Source organism: Clinocottus analis, unplaced genomic scaffold, assembly GCF_023055335.1.
Source record: "Clinocottus analis isolate CAN_PGR_092001 unplaced genomic scaffold, fCliAna1.0.p SCAF_18, whole genome shotgun sequence".
NCBI lineage: Eukaryota > Metazoa > Chordata > Actinopteri > Perciformes > Cottidae > Clinocottus > Clinocottus analis.
This window is the reverse complement of record NW_027175909.1, coordinates 13,560,144-13,576,202: the sequence shown is the minus strand read 5'-3', so window position 1 is coordinate 13,576,202 and position 16,059 is coordinate 13,560,144. Positions and strand designations below refer to the sequence as shown.

Below are 16,059 nucleotides of genomic sequence, written 5' to 3'. Positions count from 1 at the left end.
AGAAGCTTTTTGTGTAAACAAACTCTTCTTATCTGACAAAGAGTATCGCATCCCGGTCCAGACCTCCTTTCTCCCGTTTAAATAAACGCCGCCGCCGCCGTCCGCTCCGGTTCTATTGAAACTGGAGCGCCTCCCGGCTCGCGTGACATTTGTGTAACTTTACTCTAATCAAACAAACAGCTGAGTCGGTAAACATGAACCCACGCTGAGCTCGTGACGTCAAAATCACGAGGAAATCTGGGTTTTGACTCTTTTTTTTTTTTTCATGTGGGGCAGCGAACCGGAAATAAACTCAAAAAGACCTGCAATCCAATAAGGGATTTGTTTGCGTGGACTTCAGGAAACTTTTGAGAACCTAAAAGTGCCGACCAGCGATGGGAGATATGTTTGAAAATGTTTACTGGAGCTGTGATCTGCCTCGGTGTGTTTCCTTTACAGACAACCGCACGGAGAATAAGCAGCATTGCTTTGTTTCTACCCTGCTTTAAACAAAAATCAGGTTTTACTCTCTCACACACACACACAAACACATGGACTCTACACACACACACACACACACACACACACACAGTAGGTCTGTGCGCCTGTTCAAAGGGTTTCTTTCCATCAGACGATCCCCAATCTGGTCGGAGACAATAAATTGAGGCAGCTGTTGTCGTGAGAGTGACAAGCACAGGTGAGAGTTGCGCAGTTGTTCCCGGGCGTCAAGTCAGCAGTGTGAGGCTGTGGGCTCTGACACTGTTTGCATTGTTTAGGGTGTGCGTGTGTGTATGTGAAGAACTCTCCTTTGCTTCGAGCAAAAAGTAAAATCATTGAAATTTGCCAGATTACCGAAGCTAGAGACGCTCCAATTGAAGCTTTATTGTTACTTTAATGCCTCTAAATGTTCTATATATCGATCGCACGGTCATTTTTAATGCATGGACCGCGCTCATGAGCGGTTACAGTGGCCGAAAATACCGGCCCGGCTATCATTTACACCACTTTCTGGCTGAAAATAGCCTTGTTGTGCACGTTTGATTGTCGAGATGTCGACTTTTTCCAATAATTTCACATATTTTCCAAGCTCTAGTTGATACTATGCTAACGTGCAGCCTGTTTTTGCATAATTTTGAATTTAATTAGATTATAACAAAGCTGGATCAGGGCACCCAGGGGAGATGGGGCGTCTCATTAGGGGCCCGTGGTTCGCCGTCGCCCCGGGGCCGCCTCGCAGGTTCACCCGGCCCTGACTGCTGCGTGGTTTGATCTACAACAATGCATCGGGTTTTCAGAGATTAATCGCAGGGTTTGTGTATAAAATCTTAGTCTGCAAGGTGACTTTAGCTTCCAGATGAATGTGGTGGAGTAAGAAGTGTTTCTCTCCGACGTAGAAGTATAAAGTGTTTTGTAAAAGTACCTTAAAACTGCACTAAAATACAAATGCGTGAGTAAATCTACTCCACCGCTGAAAATGTATTATGAGCACAAATTGATCCAAAAATATGACAATCATTGACAGTTCCTCAGTTAATATCAAACTATAAATACTACAAAGGACTGACAGTTTGGCACATTAGACATTTTAAACCATGAAAGATGCTGAAAGTCTGTTCTCCTTCTTCCACCTCGCTATTATTCAAAAAATACAAACATCTCAACCTTGTTTTTTTAGCAGAGCCATGACTTCAACGGACCCGAATGTTCAACCACCAACAATGTGCTCTTTCAAAGCGGCACAGAAACTGCCGGCTACATTTTGTAACAGAACGAGTGAACGTTGGAGCGAGAGAAAGAGAGAGAGAGAGCGAGAGAGAGAGAGAGAGGACAGCTGAAGGATACAAGTTTGGAGTTTCATAACCTCACATTTTCCCAACATCTCACACTGTTTTTTTGTTTGTCACCTCTCGCTGCGCTGCACGCACAAACACACAACCGGACTTGATCTTTAGACCGTCCACACACACACACACACACACAGGGAAAAAAACAAACAAACAAAGAAGAAGAAGAAGAAGGTAATAAACTGCGGAGAGGGACACGATAAGAAAGCTCGTATTCAAAAAAGGGAGATTTAATAACTCAGAACGGAGCGCGACAGCATGCGAGAGGATAAGACGGATGTACTACGCGCCCTTTGAAATGGTGACCGAGCAGAGATCCTGCGATAAGAAGCCCGAGCAGGCGTCGCTGTCACTCCGGCTGGGAGTTTGTCCGGAGAGAGAGGGGGGAGGGGACGTCGAGGAGGGGGTCAACGCAACTGAGAAGGTTCTCCAAACGCGAGGGGATAAGACAACATATGGCGGAGGGCCTCCTGCCCCAGTGGAGCTTTTAACAGAGCCCGTATATATATATATATTTTTTGTAGTCTGCTTCCGAAGCCTTACCATAAACACCCCCAAAAAAACAGGCCGGACCCTCGGCAGCCAGAGAGAGACTTGTGTCTGGAGAATCTGAGCCTTTCAGATAACGGATACAGGGGGAAAAGGTAGCTGTGTGTAGGATGAGTTTCCCCCTCTCTAAATCCACACTCACAATGCGGGACTTTATAATCTGACCTGCTGAACTGACTCCAACACTCTGCCCGGAGCCCCGCCAGCCAGCCAGCCAGCCAGCCAGCAATCGAATCTGCCATGTGGATGGATATCTGAGAAGTGTGTTGGCATCTCTGCGGGGATTTGAAGAGGCCAAACTTAACCCACACGGTACTAAACATACAAGTCTGTGGGCTGTAACGTGGATGCTCCCTTTTAAAGGCTTCGATTGGAATCAAATCTAGAAAAAAAAATAAAAAAACGGAGGTTACTCGAGAGGGACGAGACCCGTGTTTGAACGTATAGTCAATCAACTCAGAAAATAGTGGAGAAAAAACTGTTTGTAATGAAAGAAATGCTTGTTTTTATCAGATATTCATGGGATAATTCATTGTGTTGCGTTATTAGGTTGTTTTAGGTGCAACAATTACCAGAGTACTTCGTGAGAAATCACTTTAAAAGAAAGAAATCTCAGATTTTATGTCCCTGTATTCATGGTTTAATGCTGTATTTCAATGTGGGGGCTGAGAAATAATTCAATCTCAGTGTTCATGGACTCGCAGTGAGGATTTGAACATTTTTAAGATATCCGTCGCTGTAATATCTGCCTCTTCATTATAATAAAAAAGGTAAATGGAACTTAATATGTGATGAAAATCACATTCAAAGAGATTCAACGATGACCTCCATCACCTCTCTCAAAAAAAAAAAAAAAACAGCGTGTCCCTGTTCGTCTGAATCCACAGAACAAACCCGAGACAGTTTTCATGGTGATTATTTCTTTGGTGGAAAGCAATTTCAATGACCATGGCAAGGTCTGTGAATTTTCCCTGAGTAACCGGGACATTGTGTTTCTGAAAGTAGCTGTTGAATCTGGTTTTTTTAATTCCACTTTTCAGTGCTGGGAGGACATTTCTTTCACTTCCTTTGTGTTCGGGGGGGGGGGGGGGGGGGGGCATAAACTACGCCACGTTTCTGTCATTTTTTTAAGTTTTAATGATCCAGATCTGGGAGTAAAAAAAAAAAAAAAAGAAAGGTGCAGCCGATGTCCGACGGCGTCAAACAGACTCGTTTCACACGCGACGCCGCCGGCGTGGTGTGTGTGGTGTTTTTCGGCTTATCGAAGGTTTCCCACGGAAGGCTTTTCTCATCGCCGCGGCCCTCGCTGACCTCCACGCGCACACGTACGAGCCAGAGAAGCAACACAGCAGGGGGAGGAGGAAGAGGAGGAGGAGGAGGAGGGGAGGCAGATAATGAGAGAGAAAGAAGAAGAGACTTCAGTCGGGGCCTTCAGCCCACCCATCACTCCTGAAAGCAAAACACTCTCCCCCACAACCAACACACTGCTGCTGGGAGGCAGGAACACCACGACCTTCGGTAACCACAACAATGTGTGCACTTGTTTAAATATATGTGTGTGTGTGTGTGTGTCTGTGTGAATGCATGTCCATGTGGGGCCCGTAAGGTTTTGAATTCGGCCTGCAGATACGCGTCCCAAGTGGGTTTGTCTGCAGTTTCCACGGTGGCCTCACCTGTGTTTCAAGTTGGATTATTCTCCATATAACAGTAGGGTGGTGGGGTTTTTGGCTTGGAAATATCAAAAGATTAGCAACAAAATTGATTTGATTGCATTAGTATTTGTCAAATACTCCCTCTGGACACCTTCGTGGCCAAAAAATGCCTCATTGACTTTCATGAAAACCACATTTTTTACCATCCTTACAGTACAAAACCATGCAAATCCCCAGCAAATCCTCATCACCCTACTATGTATTATATGGAGAATAATCCAACTTGAACCCCATCTGGGCAAACACAGGTGAGGCCACCGTGGAAACTGCGGACAAACCCACTTGGGACGCTCATCTGCAGGCCGAATGTAAACCTCATGGGCCCCACATGGACACGCCGGCTGCTTGTTTCTGCGAGTTCAAAAAGCTTCGTGAGGTTTAAATGAAACGTCGTCCCTCAGCCACAAGCCGGCAAAAACTGCGCCGAATCGTCCCCCGAATCCCCGTGGTGTAAATATTTCTCCAGTGTGCAGTAAATACACAACGGAGGAGGGGGAACCTGCCGCAACTATTACAACAAGAGTTTTTCCATCTTGCAAACGCGGGGGAGAGAAAGACGGGGAGGCCGAGCACGAGAGAAGCAGAGGGAAATATTTGGTTTTGGAGCAGCCAGAACCTCATCAAGGTTAATTGGTCTGCTGAGAGGACACACTCATCCGGCTCATCAATCACCCAGGGTTCATTGTTTCCTAAAGTCTGTCTCTGCTCGCAGGGCGTCAGCGCCGGAGCCCCCTCTGTAATGACCGCTCCTGTCAAAGAGACAATGCCTCCTCGTCTTGTTTTTCGGAGGATAAATCTACCTGGTGTCAGTACGCCGCACGTCAGCGCTGATTAAAAAGCGCCGGCAATCAGACCCTCAGTCAAGCGGAGTCTTTTTTTTCCCCGACCTTCTCCCGAGCTCTCCGGGATTAGGGAAGCGGGTCCAAAGTTGCGGGATCCCTGCGAAGGTGGACTTCGGTTGGGCAGAAAGTTAAAACGTTGATGTAATCGCATTGCTTCTTATGTTAGAGGTAGTTGGAGGTCGCAATGGATTCATTGTTGGGTGGAAATAGTCAGAAATTCACACCCAAATGCCGTGTTTTGTTAAAAAACAAACAAAAAAACTCAGTTAAAGTACATTTGAGAAGAAGAAAACAAGCCTTTTTTTTTTTGCTTGACAAAATAAAAAGGAAAGGAAATGCTGGGTGAATGTGATAACCAATCAGCTGATCCACACATAATCGTTTGAGCTGTAAAACATGTTCAATCACACACAAAAAGAGAAAGGTCACACATCCTGTGTCCCAGTTTGAGGATTTTCTGTTGAAAACTGAACACACACACACACACACCTTGTCACCTTGAGCCTGGGCTGAGTTGTAAAGGCTATTTGTCCCACATCGCACCGAGTAAAAAGCGCCGGCAGATGAATTGATTGAACTCACAGACGACACAAAAAACCTGCGACGTCGTTTTCGGGGGGGAAACGATTGTGAATCGTCTCGACCATAAATCACCATCGTACGCAGGAGAACTTGAGTCAATGTCAAAGCCACATCTGCTCAAACTTTCAAATACCTTTGGACATCCTCCTCCACCCTCTCATTCATTCAGCTCATTCACCAACAAACAAAGTGTTGCCCCCCCCCCATGTGTTCTGCTGTTATCTCTGGCAATAAGTTGCCTGACCTCTAACCGTGAGCAACACTCGACTTGACCTCTTTCACGCTCGCGTCACGTATGAATGGACCGATTGTTTCTTGCGTGTACTTCCAGGTTTTTTTGGCAGCCTACTATACGTCCGTTTGTCTCGTGGGTGACCTTACAGGTTCAAATCCCTCCAGCGACCCCACAACACGCTGCCTGCGAGGCTACTCTCGCCGTGTTGTTGTGAGTGGACTCGTCATCTCTCCCCCTCCTTCTGTCTGTGACTCTCTGGGAAGCCCGTGAGCCAAAAAAAAAAGGGGGGGAGCTGGCTTGCTTTCTGCTGCTTAGCTTCTATTCCTACATGTAGCCATGTGTGTGTGTGTGTGTGTGTGTGTGTGTGTGTGTGTGTGTGTGTGTTAGAAATCCTCTGCTCCCCATCCTTCCTTCTCAGCTCCATCCATCCATGCTGCTCCACTTCTTGTTCTCTCAAGCCATCTCCTAACCGGCTGGGATCCAGGAGAGATGGAGAGAGAGAGAGAGAGAGGGAGGGGAAGAGGGAGAGAGGGAGAGAGAGAAAGAGGGAGGGAGGAGGGGGTGCTGGAAATAACCTTCACATGGCCAGCTTTACCCGGCTATCTCTCACACACAGCCCGCTGCTGCCGCTGCTGCTGCCGCTGCTGCGCCGACTCATGCACGCACACACACACACACTCTCACACACAAACACACACACACACACACACGGACGCATGCCAGCTCCCTTCATGGGAATGACGGACAGCGGCACTCACCACTCCATGGACCAGGAACTCAAACAGTTTGCTCTTGGTGGCTTTCCTGGCTCCCCCCGCCGTCTCCTCCGTGGCCATTTGCTCAGTCCCCTCCGTTCACCACGGCTACGTCTCCCCTCTCCTTCTTTTGTCTTTCCCTCTCCCTTCTCCCAGCCTCCGGTTCCCCTCCCCTGCTCCACTTTCCTTCTCTTTGTGCTCTCCTTTACAGCACTGCCTGTCCCTGACTCTCCTTCCCTCTCCCTCTCTCTCTCTCTCTCTCTCTCCCTTCTCTCTTCCCTCCCTCTCTGACTCTATTTTGAATGTGCAGCAGCCCTACTGAGGCTCGCGCTCTGTGTGTGTGTGAGTGTGTGTGTGTGTGTGTGTCTAGCTCACTTTTCTTTTTTTTTTTTTTTAGTTGAGCTGCCTTTCAGGAGCCCGGCACGTCGCTTGAGGGTGGTGGAGGGGGGTGGAGGCTGTGCGGGGGTCCGTCAGGGGGGTTTCAGCCAGCCCACCATGCCGCTCCCCCGCACAGCTGTTGCATTCCTGTGGTAGATAAGGGGACCGCTTGGTCCTAACCAGGAGGAGAGGGGGGTGAGGTGTGGGGCTTGGATCAGGTCCCCCAGAGGCCATGGTCAACGCACGCACCCCTCTGAAGTCCTGGGCTTCATTTAAAGAAAATTAAAAAATGGACGTCATGCTCTTAAAGGAGCCCCTGCTGCATGTCATAGTACCCTTGTGACGTGGTGATGACGAGGAGGAGGAGGAGGTTGATGTCTCAACTGACCCCCCCCCCCCCCTCTTCCTACTTCAGCCATGTCAAGAGCACCTTCACTTCCTGTGTCTTTCTGCAGAGTGCCTTCATATAAAGGGGTCAGGAGTGTTTCCTCCATTAGCTCGTTACCTTTCACCCACTGCTCGGCGCGCAGGCCGCGGCTACGGTGTCACGGCAAGGTGACTGTGTCACTTGACACGGGGCGTATTGGAGGAGGGGGATGTTGGGCTGCTTTAAAACAGCAAATAAATGCATACGACTGAAAGGTAAAAAAAAAAAAAAAGGCTGTGTCACCTCGGCGTGTGAAGCGAGGGATACAAATATGTATCGAGGCACAGCAGAAGTACACACACTGCCTGTGTGGGGATTTTTAAGGTTACAATGTTTCCCACTCCGGCGGTCACACACCAGGCCGAGCTTCATTACTCTGACTAAAACCACCCCGCCGTTGATGATTAGGACGCTTTCATGTCTGCTGCCGCCGCTCCGGCCCCTCCGTCGTGCCCTCCGTCGTCCCCTCCCCTCCTTTTCTCCCAGCCATCAGATCAGAAGAGTGAAATATTCATGAGGTCATTTGAATGACAAAGGAGGTGAAGTGGGGCACCTTCAGAAGGGGGCTTGGCTTTGTGACACATGACAGCATATTGCCACTGTTATTGTTTCCTCTTCCTCTGCTCTGCCGGCGCGAAAACTGCAGAAAAAGTGTCAAACCAGGTGTCAAAATAAGGAAATTGCCCCTCGAGCGGTGACAGAAAAGCACTGACACCATATCTGTCCTTCAATTATCACATTACAACAAGCCTGCTCCTTAAGAAATAGAGGAAGGAACACATGCTCTTCTTCCAGCTATTGAGTGGACAGCTGGTTAGTGTTTCTGTGACATCTAGGCCAAAGGTCGTGACCTTCTGGAGGACGCACCATCCCTCAGAGGCCTCTCAAAGGAGCAGCGCTGTTTTTTTTAAGCATACTATATGACGTGAAGACGCCGTCGATGAAGGAGAAGTGGCATCCGAAGTAAAAGCAGGAAGAGAAGATTAGAAAAAAGTGTGTCCTTCAAAGTTCCTTCACACGCCCCTGATTATTGGAATCGACTTATCGATGAGCAAAAGCTGGCCCTCTGGTGTGTGTAGCTGGCAGCGTCTGGCATTAGTTTGCTCGGTGGTGACACCTGGCGTTGAGATCACTGTACTGCTGCTGTCATGAATCCAGTGTGAGGCTCTGAAGGAGCGTAAGGAACCCAAACCCTCCTCCGCAAAACCTCCTCTCCGTTAGCCAAACATCCCACTGACGCTGTGCGTTAAAATAGCCGTGTGTTACATTACGCGTTGTCCCGCGCTTCGCATATATTCACCACACAGACCCACGAGTTGTGCGTCTCAATTTTCCTGCAAGGTCAAAAAGCTCGACCCCGTCGAGCGTGTCCATGCGGATTTTGAGATTGTGCCGGCCTCCCTGGTTTCTCTGGTTTAAAAAAAAAAAAAAAGACACGTGGGTTCAACGATAACAAAGAGATCCGGCAGGCGGCTCGGGGCGATGCAAAAGGGAGCCTTCAGCGCAGGAGAACCCCCCTGGTGGACCCCTACAGTCTCTCTCACCAAAGCTAGTCAGTCTCACCAAATGGTAATGTCCCATTGAGAGGGGGTGTGTGTGTGTGTGTGTGGGGGGGGGGGGGGGTAAAGGGAGCAGCTGCAGTACCATTACTGACCAGCAGAGGGAGCAAACAGCCAGACAAGGAGGTGCTGGCTGTTTGAATGGAAGGAGGGACTCATGTTCATGTCCTGGTCGACACGAGTGGATGAGGTACCATGAGGCATGAAATGCCTAAACGAGCAAAATCTAATCAATACTCAACCCATTTTATTTTCCAAGCCTTTCTTCTAAGCGCCTTCTTTGATGGGAAATGATTCCCTCATTCGGACACAAGAGGGAGACAAAGAGGTCGCACTGAGACGCTGCAAACATGCAAATATGCATATGCAAACTGTCTCTGGGTTTCTAACCTGCAGTCCTGTCTGCATCATCATGTCAAAGTGTTATAGTCGTGGATCCCAACCAAGGGCCCTCCAGTGTGAAAGACTGGACGCTTTCTCCTCTTTCACCTCCACAGAAAATGTAGAGCTCTAAATAATTAATTATTTCAATAATTTATTACATTTTTGATCAAACGATTCCTCATTTGGTCTGTTCAATGTCAGACACTAGTGAGAAATGCCTCATCATTGTACTCCAGTAGTAGTTATCCAAGGTGATTTGTCCAACAGACAAATATAATCAGTTTACAGTCATAAAAACAAACAGAAAAAATACTGTATCATGGGACTATGTTTGGCTTTTTTGTTTGAAACGTGACTTAAATGTGATGCTGTGATGAGGGGGAGGGAGGTCACTGTAGAAAGCCTTTTCTTTTTTAAATCAAAGTTTTTCTCTCTTGCAGTTAATAATCAAGACTAAATATGCAAAAATCAGATGTGAAAGTCAGAGAAAATTCAATTGGAGTTATAAACTCTGATTGGTGCACGGACGCATGAGCCCCGCCCACTTTAAACCTCTGAGAAAAGCAATGCAACAACCAAAACGTTCATAACTTTAGCTGAAATGTCAAAGAAGAGCAGCATCGCTCACATGAGACGTTGATTAATAATAAAAATTTAAAAAAACAACTGGTGTATAAATGAAAGGGTGTTCTGCTTTAAATAAAGATCCCAAAGTGGTGGGAATATCAATAAGCAATTACTTAAGTATTATTGCAGTAGGATTTTCCTCCTTAGTTTCTCCGCAACGACACATAATGAAGTTCATTACTGGCGAGAAAAGCTCGGCGGAGGTGAACGCTTTCGATTGTCTCGCTCTGGAGTCTGAGCGGAAAAGGAAGGAAGGGGAATCTATACATTGATGGTTTTGGCCTGTTCCTCTGCAATCGCTTCACAATGAGCCCCGGAGAGGAAGGAAAAACAGAGAGAGAGGGAGAGAGAGAGAACAAACAGTTCTACCGGTGCTGATGTGAAACGCACGGTTCCCAGTGGCGGCGTTTACATTCCAGAAACCAGGAACCGGCCCTCGTCACCGTTATTGTCACAGACAGATGGGGTACACGAGGGGGAACACGCACTGTGCTGAAGGCCTGGAGGAAAGTCTGATTCCCTCCCACTGCTGGGCCTCGCTCTCTCTCTCTCTCTCTCTCTCTCTCTCTCTCTCTCTCTCTCTCTCTCTCTCTCTCTCTCTCTCTCTCTCTCTCTCTCTTTTCTCTTTCTTCGGTCTAAGAGCTGCACACAAAACCCAGCTCAAGCAGCTTTGAGGCCAGAGCTCTCGGAAAAGCTACTCAACGGCCATCAGCTCCTCCTCCCCCCCCCTTCAACCCACCATCAAAGGGTCTGCACAATAGCATGCAGACCTGCACCTTCACTGAGGGGGATTAAGGAGAGAAGTACATTGCAGGGCCGATTTCTTGCAGCTCGGCATGTGTAATGAAGAGGAACCTACGGAGGGAGAGAGGGGGGCGGGGGGGGGGGGGGGGGGGGGTTGTCCCCTGGTGCTTGAAAATAATAGGGCATCTGCTGATCTTTGGCGATCAAAGTGGTTTGGGGACAATATACCGCGGGGAAATAGGCGCATTGAGTTGGGCACAAAGCGGCAGTACTGTGTGAGGCACCTGAAGTAAGAAGCTGCAGAGTTTAGGGTTGCAGACCTCGGATTTCAGGGCTCGTTTGGGGACAAAGCATCTTTATCCAGACGGCGTTTATGGTTCAGCTCCTTGGCTGCTCCCGAAAAGAAAAAAGATTTTTTTTTTTTTTTTTTTTTTAAAAAGGGAGGCATTGTGGGAGCAGATGGAAAAGACGGAGTAATGAGAATAGTTTCCCTCCCGCAAGCACCGAGCAACACACCGGAACGAAGGCCCCGAAGCTTTTACCTGCTTCGGGGCATTTCCTGTTTGCTGTAGCCGTGACAACGGCATAATCTGCCTTGCATCCAAAAGCTCGCAACCAATCGGGGCGACGCCGACTGCAGAGGCTCGAGAAACTGGAGCAGCAGCTGGTGAACTGAGCAAGGAGCTATTCCAGAGCCGAGGCCGTGAAACTCAAAAGAAATCTCAGTTATTGAGACTTCAGTTCCCTCTGAGTTCAATCAACTTTGACACAAATGTACGCTGAGAAGCTCTCCACAAATAAACCGACCCGGCTATGTAACATACCACGGGATGACAAATAAAACTCCCTCTCTCTTGGTTTCTACTCTGCATCCGAGCTCTGCGTTAGCCCCGATCCATCAGCACCGCTCCGCCCGCGCAGGACGCGACGGAGAGCCGACAGATCGAGGCCAGGCCGGCGCGTCGAGCCGGGCCGCATCCAGACCGGTCCAGACACAAGAGACGAGAGGCGGAGAGGTGGCCTGAAAGATCTGCTGCTACTGTGCATGAGTGCGTGGGGGTGTGCACACGCGAGATCTGGCACCGAGCGACGGAAATTAACGGAATTTTATGCTGAAAAAGTTGGATCCACTCCCTCAGGAGCATAAGACGGCGTCCAAGTAGCAATTAGAGACGATCATCTAGAGGCACACAGTTTTGTGCCTCTCACTTTCCACTATTACAAGTCATTGACAGACTGCTCATCCTAAAGGGTTTGAAATGACATGTCTGTGCTATTTGTCTTACATTTTGACAGACTATAAGTCATGAAAACTACATCAAAACTATCTTCTGGACTATTGTTCCATCCAGATGCTTGTTAAATGACTGAGTATTGTTTTAATATATTCACTTGGAGAGTTGAGAGTAATGGTAATGATACACGAGGCAAAAATTGGTGCTAATAGGGTACAAAGAATTTTTTGATGTATTCGACAGATGTGTGAAACAGAGATGTGCTCATCGGTTTCTTGGAAATAAGTCATTTAGCATGAGGGTAATCCAAGGTGCTAGTACTGTGTGTGTGTTGTATGTTCATATGCACATTAAACCAATGCACACACATGTACTGTCATAAATCACAATAAACAACAACATATGTCACCTCCGCCTTTCATTCTCAATGATGCTGCTCATAAACAAAAACAAAAGACAACCAGATGAAAGTAGCACTTTAAGCTCGTCTCAGACACGGAACCAAAACATAAGCGCTCCATCGGTTCCCTTAAACAACTTATCTAACAAATAAAAGGCAATATGGAAACAAAAAGGGTTCACAAACAAGCACACGAGTGTTCATGTTCCTCAATCCCACAGCTGCTCCCCGTTCTCACACAACAAGGCCTCGTAATGAACCGAAGGGCCCATTAATCAAAAAGAGAATTACTCAACAGCTCTTTTGTTAATCGACCTTCTTAAATGTGAGGATGTGCTGCTTCTCTGTGCCGTATGTGATGCTCATTTATTTTCTTCCTGGTCCGATAGTCAGATAAAACGAGCCGCGTGAAGACTTCCCCTTGAGCTCGGAGACATTTTAAACATTTTCTTTTCCACCATTTTCTGTTGGACTCATTGAGAAAACGATTATCTTAATTAATCTAACTTAGAATGAACACAGTTGTTGGTGGCAGCCCTAAAAACATTCATTAAGACCTGATTCGGATTAAAATAAAGAAGGAAAAAAAAACGTTCATTCACCTTTTTTTTCAATCACATTGTGGTTGTGCACCTTTAAAACCTTTTTTTAAAAATAAAGAGTACAAATCCATTTAAAACTGGGAGAGAAGGATCCAGATGTGGCATCAGCATGCACACATAATCCAACATCGCTGCTTGTGTTTTATTGGGTTATACTGAAGCCCTCCAACAGTCTGTGGTGCAATATTGAGCGTTCGCATCTAAGTGGGTCAACCCGCCGCTCGCTGAACTGTAGCACCATTAGGACCCAGACAGCTCGTCTCCGAGGCGAACGCACAATCTCATTAGACAGACAACTCTACATTATGAATGGGAGTAATATGCAACTCAAAGAAAACCCCACCGGTAGTGCTTCAGGTAGGATAACAGTGATTAAAAAAAAAAACAGGGTTATAATCTGTTGGTAGGCGGGGAGGGCGCCATGTTAATGAGGTTACAAAGCGCTCGATTTACAGCCATAAAACCCTACAATCTCTCCGAGGAGATGAATGGGTGGAGGTTCAGATTGGAAAACGTATGAAATTCATCTTCTGTCGTGCGGCTTTTAGTGCAACTGTATGTCTGAGTAAAATATGCCAGAGCTGCAGCCTCTAAATACAGCACAGTACGGCATACGCTGCATGGCTGCACTGCAGCACTCTAGATATAATATTGGAGTAAATGATAATACACTTTCGTCATCTATAGCAGGAAAACTGATTCATATTTTCATGATTTATGAATAATGCAGATTGTTTTCTTGATTATTACATAATTTAAAAGGGGGCATCGCAATTCCCCAGAGCTGAAAGGTGAAAAATGGTCCAAAACTCCAAAGATATTTCATTTTTATGAAAGAGAAAGAGAAATAAAAAGCAGCAAATCGTCCCATTCCAGCAAGCATTTCTTTTTTCGGGCCGTCTTTGCTTGAAAATATGATCGGAACAAATACTTGAGTATCAAAAATCGTTGCTGTGAGCTCAGCTATGCGTCTAATCTCTACTCGTTTCAGCCCAAATATTTTGTGAAATTAATAGCTTTCCTGTAAGCTGGTTTGTTTCCGGGGTAACAAACCAGCCATTGAGCCAGCACATTCCTCACCAGCCGGGAAAAAAAAAAAAAAGGAAGCGCTCCATTGTCCGTTTATCCCTGCGAGTAATACAAAACACAAAGCCGGGGGAACATTTGATTGGGTGGCCGGCTATTTAAGACACAAAGCCAAATCTGTCCAGCTCACTGCCGGAGCAAAAAATACAGTAAAGTTTGACAAACTTGTGAAAAACTCTGGAGCTCAAACACTCAGCGAAACATTGATTGACCTTGATTAATCGCCCAAACTAAATTTCAAACATGACTGAACAGAGTGACTGAGGTTTATGTGTGTGTGTGAGAGAGAGAGAGAGAGAGAGAGAGAGAGAGAGAGAGAGAGAGAGGGAGGGAGGGGGTCCTGTGCAGCTTTCCTTAAAAAGCCAGGTCAAGTATTCTGCAGACTGTAAAAGGAGCTGATCCTCTGATCCTCCGTGAGATCTGTGGAGCTGTGACGGCACCTTGCATACTGATGTGTCTGTTCTGCTTCTTCTTTATGCTGAGGGGCAAACTCTGTGCCAGCAGCGGGGTCAGGGGAAGACTGAGGATATTAATTAAGATATTTTAATCCTGTTTTCATAGAGAGCGCGCCTGTACCGCTGGAAGGGTTTACGCACTTTCTACAGTGAAGACTAAGTTTACTAAGCAAAACAAGTGCAGAGCAGCTCAAACGCCTCCCTGTGCAGACTACGGAAGACTGAGCAGGGAGAAGAGGAAGAAGAGGCCATTTTAGGGAAATTCAATGTATATTCTATCCGGTGAAAGGTCTTTGAATACAGGAAGGGAAATGGAAACACAAAGCAGCAGTGTCTTGGAAATGAAAGTGGTGATGCAGTATGCTACGGTGGCTAATTGCACCCAAATGCTGTGTTGTTGTTTTTTTGGTTTCATATACAGCATCAAACCGAAGTGCATGTGATGGAGCGCTTTGAAAGCAGCAAGGAGCTGAGTCACCAGGTCCTCCATAACTCTACGGTTCTGTACATGAAACCAGAGCAGGGAAGATGGCGAGAGAGAGAGAGAGAGAGAGAGAGAGAGAGAGAGAGAGAGAGAGAGAGCGAAAGAGAGAGAGAGAGCGAAAGAGAGGGTGAAATCTGAGAAAGCTTTTAAAACGTGCAAAGAATTCAGCGAGAACACATTTGCAGGACCTTTTTACGAGGATGAAGGCCTCGTCTAAAAGTTTTCAGCGTCGTCTAAGCTTTGCGTTTTACCGACTCGCACTGCAAGCAAGGATTATGAGATGATAATACAAGCTCTTCTCTCAATAACACACTTTTCCATTAGGTAATAGCCTACAGTAAAAAGATAATACAGTTTACCTTTCGAGCATTTGTAAAGAAGATTGATAGCACTGTCGTGTCTGTATGCTGCATATGAAGCTACAGCTAGCAGCAGGTTAGCTTAGCTTTGCCTAAAAGCAGAAGAAGGTGTACAATATTTGCCGTATTGGGTGAAATGACCAGAAAATAATCCATCATATCGCCACATAGCATCATAAACTGTTGTTTTTACATGGGTTGAACACAGATTAAACTATACATTGGAGTATACAAACTAAATTTCCCTTTGGATCAGCAAATGTAGATCTGGCCTCAAGTGTAAACTCTAATTGAACAGAGTATATTGGAGTATAAAAACTACAATCCCCTTTGGATCAACGCATTTAGATCTGGCCTCGAGTGTAAACTCCAATTTAACTCAGTAAAAAAGCAACTTTCTCACTTCTTGCCCAGAATTAGCAAAGAAGATGGATAGCACTATAATGTCTGTGTGCTAAATATAAAGCTACAGCTAGCAGTCGGTTAGCTTAGCTTTGCCTAAAGACTGGGAGCAGCAAGCACGCAGCAGTTGGCCGGGTGCATTGGCCGATAAATAATCCAGCACGTCGCTACATAGCATCATAACTTGTTATATAGACTGAATATGGTTTGTGAATTGAGATATGACATGTGTGTGAGATTTAGCTATAGCGTAGCTCAGTGTGCTAACTAGGCCAGCTCAAATTGTAATATACAGATATACGAACTCTCTGCAAAAACTGTCCCACATACATCCTGTTATTACAGAGTTTAGTGGCTTATATGCATGGATTTTAATGCTCTAGAAAGCAGATGTAGCTGGCATATATAGGAGAAGAAAA

General features: G+C 46.4%; 1 protein-coding gene across 8 annotated transcripts in view; it reads right to left on the bottom strand.

The window, feature by feature from the left end:
• smarcd3b (SWI/SNF related, matrix associated, actin dependent regulator of chromatin, subfamily d, member 3b) overlaps positions 1-16,059 on the bottom strand; it is a 34,779-nt gene that overhangs the window by 17,576 nt on the left and 1,144 nt on the right. For 2 of the 8 annotated variants that reach the window (XM_068581885.1, XM_068581892.1), the window contains exon 1: positions 6,502-7,658. The exons of 1 other annotated variant lie outside the window; for it this stretch is intronic. In XM_068581885.1, coding sequence (XP_068437986.1) covers positions 6,502-6,579 — 78 coding nt within the window. In that variant the 5' untranslated portion in view covers positions 6,580-7,658. Of the gene's footprint in view, positions 1-6,501; positions 7,660-16,059 lie in introns of those variants that run through there. 5 more of the 8 variants (XM_068581888.1, XM_068581891.1, XM_068581886.1 and 2 more) reach the window with 4 other exon arrangements.